The sequence below is a fragment of the Amblyraja radiata genome, chromosome 17 (genome assembly GCF_010909765.2).
Source record: "Amblyraja radiata isolate CabotCenter1 chromosome 17, sAmbRad1.1.pri, whole genome shotgun sequence".
Lineage (NCBI taxonomy): Eukaryota > Metazoa > Chordata > Chondrichthyes > Rajiformes > Rajidae > Amblyraja > Amblyraja radiata.
This window is the reverse complement of record NC_045972.1, coordinates 17,127,583-17,141,071: the sequence shown is the minus strand read 5'-3', so window position 1 is coordinate 17,141,071 and position 13,489 is coordinate 17,127,583. Positions and strand designations below refer to the sequence as shown.

General features: G+C 41.9%; 1 protein-coding gene across 4 annotated transcripts in view; it reads left to right on the top strand.

The window, feature by feature from the left end:
- Positions 1 to 13,489, top strand: part of zdhhc7 (zinc finger DHHC-type palmitoyltransferase 7) — a 68,278-nt gene that overhangs the window by 28,327 nt on the left and 26,462 nt on the right. For 2 of the 4 annotated variants that reach the window (XM_033035799.1, XM_033035800.1), the window contains 2 exons: positions 5,515 to 5,584; positions 8,278 to 8,599. In XM_033035799.1, the coding sequence (XP_032891690.1) occupies positions 8,294 to 8,599 (306 nt within the window). In that variant the 5' untranslated portion in view covers positions 5,515 to 5,584; positions 8,278 to 8,293. Of the gene's footprint in view, positions 1 to 2,500; positions 2,616 to 5,514; positions 5,585 to 8,277; positions 8,600 to 13,489 lie in introns of those variants that run through there. The other 2 variants (XM_033035801.1, XM_033035802.1) reach the window with 2 other exon arrangements.

Below are 13,489 nucleotides of genomic sequence, written 5' to 3'. Positions count from 1 at the left end.
GGGAGGGGGAAACTGCCTTTCAGGGTCCCTACCTCGTCGGAGCGGCAGCTTTTCTCCGGGCTGCAGTTTCGACCTGTCCTCGCGGCCTACCAGCGGGCCTGGAGCGGCATTTCCTGTCGCGGACCGCCCAGAACCTCGGCTTCGGCGGCGGCACAGCGCTGGAGCGCTATCGTGGAGCGGGCGATGCCTTGCCTGGGTCGCCGCGCTGGAGCTCCGGCGAGCTGAGATCGCCGGGTAAAATATCACGGAGCTGCGGGACTGTGGAGCGGCCAGCTGCGGGTGGCGGCGCTGAACTTTACACCGGGAGCCTGGGATCTTGCGACGAGATCGGCAGTTGTGGAGCTCCAACCGGCGCGGCCTTGTCGGCTTCGGAAGCCGCGGCCTCCAGAACGGAGGCGGCCATTCCAGGGTTCCCATGCCGCTGTGAGGACTCTCCTGACGCCGGAGCACCACCACCCGGCGAGAACGGCCAGGAACATCGGGCCTCCGTAGAGGCAACTGTGGAGGCCTCAATAGGCCCGACTATGGGTAAACTGGGGTTGGGGACTGGACTTTGTGCCTTCCCTCATGGTGGGAGCCATTGTGGGGGGATGTTCTTTGTGTTTAAGACTCTCATTGGTGTTATGTCTGTATTCGTTCTTTGTGTGCTGCAAAATGGCAAAAAGCATTTCACTTCATTACACCTCGGTGTATGTGAATGTGACCAATAAAATACCTTTGATACCTTTGATACCTTTGATACCTTTGATCCTCACTGAAGAAGGGTCCCGCCCCAAAACGAACGAGGTAATGATTGTGGATGATCAGCCATGATCACGTTGAATGGCTCGAATGGCCGATTGGCCTACTGCACCTATTGTTTATCAATTTTCTCCAGAGATGCTGCCTGACCCGCTGGGTTACTCAGCATTTTGTGTCTATCTTTGGTATAAATCAACATCTGCAGTTCCTTTTTATTACACTATTAATCTGAGGATCCTACCTAATTAGAACTACAGTGCTATTTTAACGCCATTCTGTTCTACTTTAAGGACTCTGACGTGGAATTATAAGTTATGGTGCAAAGTTGTACAGGGTGGCACTGTGGCGCAGCAGTAGAGTTGCTGCCTCACAGCGCCATAGACCCCGGCTCAATCCAGAATATGGGTGCTGCCTGTATGGAGTTTGTACATTCTCCTTGCGACTGTGTGGGTTTTCTCCGGTGCTCTAGTTTGTTCCCACACTCCAAAGACATGTAAGTTGTAGGTGTAGGAGTCTGAAGAAGGGTCTAGACCCGAAACATCACATATTCTTTCTCTCCAGAGATGCTGCCTAAGTTACTCCAGCATTTTATGCCTATTTTATGTTGTAAGTTAATTGGCTTCAGTAAATTGTCCCTTGTGTGTAGGGTAGAACTAGTGTATGGCTGACCACTAGTTGGCGTGGACTCCGTGGACCAAATGGCCTGTTTCCACACTGTATCTCAAAACTAAACTAAATGACATGCATTTTATTCTTCTCCAAACAATCTAATGGTGCAGGGCATGATTGATTGAAATAGATTAACAGCAGAAATGCACAGTGCCTGTTTAGTTGCAAGCAAAGGAAACATGAACATTGGATGTTCAGTATGATGGCTGTGTGATTTAATTGTGAATAATTTACAGGAATTAAATTGAGAAAATAAGATGACGTAATTTGTTGGTTGGAAATACCTTTGACATCTCTACATAACTAAAGCTCTTCTGGTTTGTGCGGTTTTTCTATTTATGCAAAAACGGTACGCGATAGCGCTACGATTTTCTGACAGCCTACTTGCTGTTCTCCTGTGCTGCGAATGCAACAAGTTTCATTCCGATCGGTGGTATATTGTAAAAGGTAGCAAAGTTTAGAAATCTTAAAAAACGCGCGGTGAGGGCAGATAGGGAGGGGGCATCTCCTCCACCCCTCTCCATCTTCCTCCTCTACATCCCCCTATCTACCTCTACCATCCCACTCCCCACCCCATCTCATTTCCCATTCCCTGCCCCAGGACCTTCCCAGGTCGTAAAGCAGCGCCAGGGCCTGGAACTCGGCCAGGTTCTCGAACTCGGCCCAGCCCTGGCTTTGGACTCCAGCCATCAGCTCGCCCGCCGCCTGGGCTGTAGTGCAGGCTACGACCTCATCACCGGGCTCATTCCTGACCACGGACCCAGGCTCGTCCTTGGTTCCAGCGGCAGCTTCTTTCTCTGCCCCGGTCACAGCCCTATCCCAAGTCCTGGGCTCGGCTCTCACTCCAGCTCGGGCACCATGCTAGGCTCCAGCCAGGGCCCACGGCACCATCATCGCCACCAGGTGTCTGGCGTCGACAGTCATGGCCCCATCCCAAACCCCAGGCCCGACTCTCACTCCAGCTCGAGTACCAGGCTCTGCTCCAGCCAGGGCCCGCGGCTCCACCCTCGCCATCAGGTGTCAGGCGCCGGCACACGAGCGCTGGAGTGCCCTTACCTCCCGGAGTGTCCCGACAGATGGTTTTACTTGAATGAAGTAAATGCTGGACCAAAACTGCCATCTGAAACAAGGAACTCTCTCAAGATCCCATAGCAAACGTTCTTCAGCATCAAGCAGCCTTATAGATGATGGGCAGTTCTAATAAGGTGCACAATATGGCCACTTAATGTAATTCAGACCTGTCTCTGGTTGTTATTGTGGTGACCCAGGTCAAATAGATGGACCATATCAAATCTTGCCTTCGGCACCAAAAGACACGTCTGATCAGACCACACTATAGCTTATGAATCTCAGATTTAATTTGGAAATTGCTCCAGCCTTACCCAAAAAGTGGTGTCCCTTAGATCTTGGGAGGCAGTCTTTCACCCAATCATTTTTTTTTTTGCTAGCTTCAGTAAAAATCTAAAATTCTAAGAAACCAACATTCGTATTTTATTTTCTAACCTTGACGGTTGGCTTATAGCCAACTGTTCCATCAGCTATTTTCTAACATTAAACATTTAACTAGTGTTTGAATAGTTGATTTGCTCCTAATTACATAGATATAGCTGCATATCTCTTGCTTGCTGGGTGACGAGCCAACAAATTAGTTTTATAATGTTAAAACGTTTTTAGGATTAGATAAAAATGCTATATAAAATGCAATCAATTTTATGTAGTCTACTTAAACTGAATATTGTTTATGATTAGTAATTTTGATTCCATCTATCTTTCCAGCTGTGATTAAAAACTTAATGTTGAATAAAACAGAAAGCCCTAAGAATTGTCGCTCTCATCTGTGTAATCCTGTAAATCTTAATCCAGCTCTGTTAAAAAGCATTACAGATTACTTTAAATGGGGAACAGTGGTAGATTGAATATGATTAAGAAAGCACAGCAGATACTGGAAAAATCGAAGGTAGACAAAAATGCTGGAGAAACTCAGCGGGTGAGGCAGCATCTATGGAGCGAAGGAATAGGTGACGTTTCGGGTCAAGATCCTTCTTCAGACTAAAGAAGGGTCTCAACCCGAAACATCACCTATTCCTTCGTTCCATAGATGCTGCTTCACCCGCTGAGTTTCTCCAGCATTTTTGTCCACCATAGATTGAATATGAGTTAGCATTTGTACTCGCAAAGCTCAAAATAATTAAAATCAATATTACTTCCTGCTGGGCATGGATGACTAAGCATTATCAATTTCCTCCACATTTTCTGGAATATTTAAATTTCATTCGAGCTTAGTGACTTAATTTGGTGTAACTCTGAAATTTTAGGAACAAAAATTAGTGTGGTTCCAGTCGTTCATTCTGGGTCTTATTTTTCATATTCATTAGTGTGGATTTTAACAAGAGTGCTCAGTAGAACAGCTATAAGTTTGTTCCCTGCCATTAACAGAGCTGATTGTCCCAAAGCATTTTGTAGGCCCAAACAAACACAATTTGGCAGTGAGTATGTAAGTTATTAGGGCAATTGGCTGAAGCTTGGTCAAAAAGAGACATTTGGAGAGCAAAATCCCAGTGTTTATACTTGCAAAGAGACTATTTTTGTGCAAATAACTCACAGGCTTCAAGGACTGGAAGTTATTGCATGGTTAGAAAAGGACAATCATGGAGGATGTGAAAACAAGAAGGAAATTTTACAAAGTAAATGCACATCGACATGAATAGAGGAAGTATGGTGTGTGTTTGTCACACCACAGAGTCTTGAATCACTCCACCCTACGAAGGGTAGAATAAGGAAGGTCTGTCAACAGTGCATTAGAGTCATCAATTTGAGGGGTACGAAATATAGATGAGGATTTTGCCAGCAGATGAACAAAGGTGTAGGTAGCAACAGTTGACATGAAAGAAATGGTTGCTAATTATTTGTTCTTTGGTAATTTGAAATTAAATGCTCTTCCTTTTTTAATAAGCAATACTCAATTTTCTCAAAGATGATTTTTATGTGATTTAAAATCTAATTGCTTGTCTGTTTATCAACAAATAACTAAAATTAGAATAACCTTGCAAGATCAATGGAAGAATATTATTTCACCATTTTTGTATAATAATTGGTTGTTTCAATGCAGCCATATTTAATCAGTTAGATTTTACTGTTTATGTGGCAACAAGCTGATGTCGGTCAAGAACCATTTTTCTGCTTCTGTAGAGTTAATTTCTACGCATGAAGGAAAAATAGTTTACATTCTTTTACAGCAGAGTTGAACTTTTTTTTCCCCCAGTGACTGGATATCCTTGTCAACTGGAAGGAAATGTGGTTTAAGATGACCTTTCCAGACTTATTTTGAATACAGGAGCTTAAGTTATAGTTTGGATATTAGACTATGCATATTGTGTGTGAAGAAAAACGAGCTCCCGTATTCTCAAACTGCTCACAAATGATAGAGACATGGTCAGACTATGTCTGTGTGCTGTGTTCAGTTTTTGGATTAATCCAAGAAATGTTCTATAAAAACGGAACATGCTGGAACCACTCAGCAGTTCACACAGTATCTGTGTGGGAGAAAAACAGAGTTAATGTTTTTGGCTAAATTTTTTCTACCAACTCTTTCCTTATCTTGAACATGAAATGGACAATACCCTTCAGGACTGGTGCTTATGATAATGATAAAAACATGTTTATCAAAATGGAATCTAAGTAACCAACACTTTCTTTTCCTGATCAGTATTATCACTCCTCCCATACCTCATCAATCAGATGCCCACAATATTATCTAATATTACCAGTTTCTTGTCAATTAGCATAATAAATATGCAACATCTGTCCCCATATGTAAACCACTTCCCCTTTATGCAAAAAATTGCATATTTGAAATGTAGCGATACCATATACTCTATTTTACTCATACAAAGCATTCTTTGCCTGTGAACATATTTAAAATGGGAAACTCAGCTGGTATTCAACTATTAACCTTTATGATATGTTTGAAAATCACATGACTAAAAGCATTTTCTAACTGAAGAACATAGGGATTCATATTCTGAATGGACCCAAGATTTTGTAAAAAAAAAAATCACATCAATTTTAACTAAAATATGACAATTAAATTTGTGTTTTCTTTAGGTTTTCAGAATAATTTGGAAAAGTGGTTGTGATTTGGAAGCCACTTAATGGAAAAGCTTGAAACATTTAGGTAAGATGTTATTTTTAATGTTCCTTTTGCCAAACAGTAGGAACAAGTATAATGACTAAATTTGATGTACCATTCTTTGCCAATTGTAAAGCTATTTAGGGAAATTAAATAACAGATATGACCATATAATACAAAACTCAAGAGTTTAGCATTAAATCAGAACCTTTGTCCAAATAAATCAAAATTATATCATTTGGGACTTTAAAAATACGCACGGACGTAATGTTAAGGACTATGGCTCATGTAATCATCTTCATGAGGGTTGCGGGTGCTAATATTGGATATAAAACAGTTCGGAGCAATAAATCAATTATTTAAAAAAACATGTCAAATTCAAGATTTGAAATCACCTTGACTTATTTTTTTAATAATACTTCAATATTCTTAAAACAATGGGTAAAAATTGGATTTCAGTTTATTTTCTTAATCTGGTACAAATAGAAACCAGTTAATTTAGAACTCTTATGTATGAGGACCCCTTTTATTTATTTTTTTAGCAGTTCTCTCCAGGTTTGACAAGGCCAAGGGGAAGGAGAGGCACAGGCTGGTCCAGGAGGAAGTGAGGGCAGTGTTGGAGGAGGAGAGGTGTACCAGAGCAGTTGGATTGAGGCAGCAGGAAGCCTGGACAGGGTGGGAGCAGGTCATGGACCGAAAAGTCACATGGACTGAGCTCTGGCAGGCTGAACCACAGCGCATCAAGTTCCTGGTCCAGGCAGTGTATGATGTCCTGCCCAGCCCATCAAACCTCTTCATCTGGGGCAAAGCGGAATCTCCAGATTGCCCGCAATGCTCAGGCAAGGGGACGTTGGAACACATCCTGAGCTGTTGCCCAAAGGCTCTTGGGCAGGACCGGTACACATGGTGGCACGACCAGGTTCTCAAACCCATTGCAGAAGCCATCAGCATGGGAATCAGCAGCTGCAGACGAGAACGCCCCACCACCCAGATGATCACCTTCGTGAAGGCCGGAGTGCAGCTGCCAAGAACCACAGCAGCCAGGAATCTGTCAGGAATCCTGGCGGCTGCGCAGGACTGGCAGCTTTCCGTAGACCTGGTGAAACAGCTGAAGTTCCCACAGCACATTGCCACGACCACCCTGAGGCCAGATATCCTCCTGGTCTCAGAGGCGACCAAAAACATTGTCTTGTTGGAACTGACAGTGCCGTGGGAGGACCGTCTGGACGAGGCCCACGAGAGGAAGATGGCCAAACATGAAGAGCTGGTCATAGACTGCCGTAAGCAGGGCTGGAAGGCAAGGTGTATGCCCATCGAGGTTGGCTGCAGAATTTTTGCCGGGCAATCGTACTACAAAGCCTTGAGTGCACTGGGCATCAACGCAGTGGCGAGGAGAAGGGCCATCAAGAACACCACAGAGGCAGCGGAGAAGGCCTCGAGATGGCTCTGGATCAGGAGAGGAGGTCCATGGGGAGGAGCGAATGCCACCTGAACACAAGTCGTGGTCTGATCAACCACGGCTGGATCGCCTGGGTGAGGGTGTCTGATGTTGAAAGACCCGAAACACCCAATGACCCCAGGTTACATCATTGATGATGTGTTCAGGAGCATCTATCGATGTATTTGTATCAATCCAAAGACATGCCATTTTTAAGTAAGTTCTAATACTTATCCTGGTTTTTCCCTTGTGTCAAAATGCACTTCTCAGCTATTCGCCTTGGAGACCATTCTCACACCTTTTAACTTACATGGTTAACTTGAATATTTATTTACTTTGTAGCATACAGCATATTTATTGAAAGAGTGTTGATGTGTAAATAAATATAAAATTCATGTCCAGAAAATCTATCAGTCCAGCACCATTAAAGATGCGATTATGTTGAATTATCATAGTTTCGCTTGAAAAGGGAAGCGTTCCTGAATTGTTGATTAAAACTACTTTAAATTGGAACCAGTAAAAATCAGAAAACTGCAAATACTGGAAATTTGAAACTAAAACAGAAAATGTAGGAAAATCTCAGTAGGGTAGATAGCTTCTGTGGAAGGCAGCATCTCTGGAGAGAAGGAATGGGTGACGTTTTGTGTCGAGACCCTTAGCATCTGCAGTTCCTTCCAACACACAGCCTCTGTGGAAGGGTCTTTTGATCGGAGGCGATGGCATTGTTTCTCTTTCCATAGATACTGCCTGGCCTGCTGACAGTTTAATTTGTCTTCGTCTGATTAGTCATCTGACAAAGACAAATTAAACTGTCAGCAGGCCAGGCAGTATCGATGGAAAGAGGAACAATGCCATCTCCTCCGGTCAAAAGACCCTTCCACAGAGATTATGTAATAAGTACTAATGAAATGAGGAATTAAATTGCATCAGAAGGATGATGTAAGAAAAGTCCTGTCCATTATGTTATTCAAAAAGAATTGTAATTTAACTTGCATGGGCCTAATGTGGGCAGGTGGGACTAATGTAGATGGGGCATCTTGGTCGGCATGGGCATGTTGGACTGAAGGACCTGTTTCCGCACTGTATGACTCTCACTCTTAGTTATGATATTTATTTTCTGAAGTTATAATTTAAGACAGAAGTTCAACCGTGCAGAGTAAGTGCAGTTTATGATTATCCAAAACACTTCAAGTTCATTATTTAACTTTTTTTCTTGAAGAGCTACATTCCGTATTACTGCACTTACTATTTTAAGTAATAAATGTTGGCATTTATTTTATTTGTGTCTCTTTTGCAATAGATGAGACCGACAGATCATGCAGTCAACAGGGCATCGATTCCGGGATGTTGACCACCATCCTTTGCTGAGCTCTGAAGATGACTTTGAATGCTCGTCTGCCAATGTGGAACCAGTGGGTCGAATCTGGTTTATTAACGATGCATGTGGACTGATTTGCGCTGTCATAACTTGGCTCCTGGTTTTATATGCAGACTTTGTTGTGACTTTTGTAATGCTGCTGCCTCCCAAGAACTACTGGTACTCGCTGATAAATGGCATTGTTTTTAACTGTCTGGCAGTGCTGGCTCTTTCATCCCACCTGAGAGCAATGTTGACAGATCCAGTAAGTGCATATCAAATATTTTAAAATATTTAGCAGCAATTAAGATGAACAGTGAGATGGGCATCTACAGCTGGTCAAAGAGGTACTGTTTCTGATGTGTGTTGACTTCATTAATCTCTGCCAAGACAATAGTGGGGGGCACATTAAAATCAATGTCAATTATAGAGGGAAACGGGCCAATATTTACTGCTTTTCTTTGCTGGCCCACACACAATAGTTAGTGCACTTTTTTTCTTTCCACAAGTCAAGGACAGAGACTTGTGTGGGTTCCAATGTTCAGAAATCTGCTGCATATCTGTATTCATAGATTTTTAATGATTCTTTCAGCATGTGCCATGGGGGAAGGAGAGATGACCAAAATCTAAAAAACAATCTCGGAAGGATGTTGATGATATCATGCCGAGAAGTGGGTTATTGATGTAAAATAAAAGCCAGATTCTTTTTTCAATTTACAGATTCGTGTTTTGTTAATTTTTGGAGTTCTGGGAATTTCTGTCAAGACTACCATTTGTTGCCTGTATCTAGTTGTCCTCAAGAAATTGGTTTATCTGCTGCAGTCCTTTTTGTGATAGGATTCTCGTGGAGCTCTTGGGCTCTTGGGTAGTGAGCAACAGTGATGATGACAGTGTGTGACATATATACAAGTAAGGTTAGTATGTTACTTGGAGCAGAACCTGAAGGTGGTGGTGATCTCAGCCAACTAAAGCAAGCGACTGCAGCTGCAGGAGTCTTGAGCAAAGAACAAAGTGTTAGAGGGCCTGAAGAAGGGTCTCGACCCGAAACGTCACCCCTTCAGACTGAGGAAGGGACAGAACCCAAAATGTCATCTGTCCATTCTCTGTACAGTTGTTGCCTGACCCGCTGAGTTCCTCTCGCACTTATTGTTGATGATTGGATTTGGGTTTAGTTTAGTTTAGAGATACAGCGCGGAAACAGGCCCTTCGGCTCACCAGCGATCCCCCGACATTAACACAATCCCACTGGGGACAATTTTTACATTTACCAAGCCAATTAACTTACAAACCTGTACATCTTTGGAGTGTGGGAAGAAACCGAAGATCTCGGAGAAAACCCACGCAGGTCACGGGGAGAACGTACAAACTCTGTACAGACAGCACCCGTAGTCGGGATCGAACCCGGGTCTCCGGCGCTGCATTCGCTGTAAGGCAGCAACTCTACCGCTGCGCCACTGTGACACCGGTTTGTTTGGATTTGGAGTACTGTTGAAGTATCCTAGGTATTGATGGCACATACTGCCCTAGTGAGGTGTCAAAGGTGGAGAGAATATATGTATAACGTGGTGAATAGACTACTTTGTCTTGGGTGGTGTTGAACCCCTTGAGTTGAAGCTGCACTCAACCAACCAAGTAAAAGTATTCCCTGACACTCCAACTTGTAGTTGATTGAAAGGCCTTGCAATATCAAGAGGTGAGTCACTTGTGACAGGATCATCAGCCCCAGGACTAATCTAGTGTTTGTTCCACGTTAATGGTGAACCCTTGTGTTATGGCCCATTGTCTGTCTTCAAGCGCAAATTGCTACTTAGACCACATGTTTGGTTTAAATGTGAATAGATGGCCACTTAGCAGCAACATTGTGTTGTGATATTTTGCAAGGATCAGTGGGTGGAATTCGAGAGAGTACGTAAAGATATACAGAGTATTGTTTTGCACTTATTTTCATCTGGATGGAGATTTTATTAACTGCATATTTCTTTAGAAAAAACTTTCAAAAGAAAATTCTGTCGTTTTTTAAAAATATGAATGTGACTGGTGGGTTTCCTCTAGGTGCTCCGATTTCCTCCCATGTCTTAAAGATGTGCGGATGTATAGGTCAATTGATCTCTTAATTACCCCAAAGCAATATTGGGATAACATAGAACTAGTGTGAATGGGTGGCTGATGGTCAGCATGGATTGGCGTTCTGAACTAAATTGATGACCAGAATGATTTCTGCTTTAAGGAGATTCTATAAATTAATTTGAACCATATGTTTTAAGTTTTTTTTTAATTCTAGGAAACGGAATACATTATTCCACTCTTAACGAGAAAACCATTTTTTAAACTCTAATTTTGGTCATTTGAGTTAACATGTATTAATTGTGTATTGATATATTTACAGCTATTCACTTATTTAATTGAACAATGAACACTATTAGCTAATATGGAGAATATTCAGCTAAATTATTAAGATACAATACCAAAGATGTTATGGGTGTTTTAAAGGTTCCCAGCTGCAGGAACCATTGTACATTTCCCACAAAATATTTATTAATTTTTGAATTTTATTCACTTGCCACATCAGTTCTCCAGCCAGTGCTGCATTAGGAGCCTTGTGTGATTCTAAAGTGAGGTTTTAGTAGGTCTGACCTAAGTTATTATGCATGGGACAGCTATGTCATTATATTAAAGATTAACATAATGTTAGTGTCAAAGGTTAGTAGATTGGAAATGAGCCAAAATAAAGTTAATACTTATTAAATAGAGTAACTACATTGTTTAATCCTTTGAGTTCAGTATCTTCATGATACAGACATTCAATCTGTAGTCTTGGAGCAACCGAATATAATCTTGCTATGAATAAAAATGTCAAAACATTGTAAATTTTCAAAGATGATTTGCTTTTTGCACAAAACATTAAGAGCTGAATGCCCCAAACAGATAAAAGACATATCAACATCATTGATAAACACCATCCTTCTTGATCCCATCCTTGCTCCATTTTTAAAATATGGAGCAGATTTATCAAACAGCTTGCAAATCATATTGAAAATCATTCTGCCAATTTCCTCCCAATTACTCTTTACCATATGAATTTGTGGTGATAAATTAGTTGGTATTAACCATCTTGGCAAATTTCACATGACATTATCCACAATTTGAGATTGAGATAAACAGTCATTTCTACATGGTGAAACCAAATTGTTTATTCATAGTCGCCCCCCATTTCAGGGCACCATAATGTTTGGGACACATTGCTTCACAGGTGTTTAATTGCCTCCTTCATGCAGGTATAAGAGAGCTCTCAGCACCTAGTCTTTCCTCCAGTCTTTCCATCACCTTTGGAAACCTTTAGTGCTGTTTATCAACATGAGGACCAAAATTGTGCCAACGAAAGTCCAAGAAGCCATTATGAGACTGAGAAACAAGAATAAAACTGTTGGAGACATCAGCCAAACCTTAGGCTTACCAAAATCAATTGTTTGGAACATCATTAAGAAGAAAGAGCACTGGTGAGCTTACTAATTGCAATGGGACTGGCAGGCCAAGGAAGACCTCCACAGCTGATGACAGAAGACTTCTCTCTATAATAAAGAAAAATCCCCAAACACCTGCCCGACAGATCGGAAACACTCTTCAGGAGTCGGGTGTGGATTTGTCAATGACCACTGTCCACAGAAGACTTCATGAACAAAAAACAGAGGCTACCCTGCAAGATGCATACCACTGGTTAACTGCAAAATAGGATTGCCAGGTTACAGTTCTGGAAAAAGGTCTTGTGGACAGATGAGACGAAGATTAATTTATATCAGAGTGATGGCAAGAGCAAAGTATGGAGGAGAGAAGGAACTGCCCAAGATCCAAAGCATACCACCTCATGTGTGAAACACAGTGGTGGGGGGTTGTGCCTGGGCATGTATGGCTGCTGAAGGTACTGGCTCACTTATCTTCATTGATGATACAACTGCTGATGGTAGTAGCATAATGAATTCTGAAGTGTATAGACACATCCACAACTTCTTAAGTTCAAACAAATGCCTCAAAACTCATTGGCCGGCGGTTCATTCTACGCGACAATGATCCCAAACATACTGCTAAAGGGGTTTTTCAAAGCTAAAAAATGGCCAATTCCTGAGTGGCCAAGTCAATTACCTGATCTGAACCCAATTGAGTATGCCTTTTATATGCTGAAGAGAAAACTGAAGGGTACTAGCCCCAAAAACAAGCATAAGCTAAAGATGGCTGTAATACAGGCCTGGCAGAGCATCACCAGAGAAGACACCCAGCAACTGGTGATGTCCATGAATCTCAGACTTCAAGCAGTCGTTGAATGTAAAGGATATGCAACAAAATACTAAACATGACTACTTTCATTTACATGATATTGCTGGGTCGCAAACATTATGGTGCCCTGATGGGGAGGCTATGTATAAACACTGCTGTAATTTCTACATGGTGAAACCAAAATGTATAAAAATGGTCTTTATTAAAATCTGACAATGTGTACTTTAACCACATGTGATCTTTTTCTATTACAAATCTCAAATTGTGGGGTACAGAGGCAAATAAATAAATGATGGGTCGTTGTCCCAAAGATTATGAGGGCACTGTTTGTATTGAACAATCGCTTGGAATATTGACTTAATACATATGTAGCTAGTTAATTGAATTTATTAGGTACGGGGTGGCAAGGTGGTGCAGCGGTAGAGTTGCTGTCTTACAGCGAATGCAGCGCCGGAGACCCGGGTTCCATCCTGACTACGGGTGCTTGTCTGTATGGCGTTTGTACGCTCTCCCCGTGACCTGCGTGGGTTTTCTCTGAGATCTTCGGTTTTCTCCCACATTCCAAAGACTTACAGTTTTGTAGGTTAATTGGCTTGGTAAATGTAAAAATTGTCCCAAGTGGTTGTAGGATTGTGTTAATATGTGGGGATCACTGGTCGGCGCGGACCCGGTGGGCAGAATGGCCTGTTTCCGCGCTGTATCTCTGAACTAAACTAGACATTTATTTCTTTTGAAAAATAAAATTGAGAATAGTAACTGTGATCACTATAAATTAAATTAAATACATATATTCTTGGTTTCTTGGTCCTCCAAAATAAATAATATTGGGTTTTTTTACAAATTAAGGTATAGTCTCCTCGATTTGTTTCAATGAAAATCAATCATT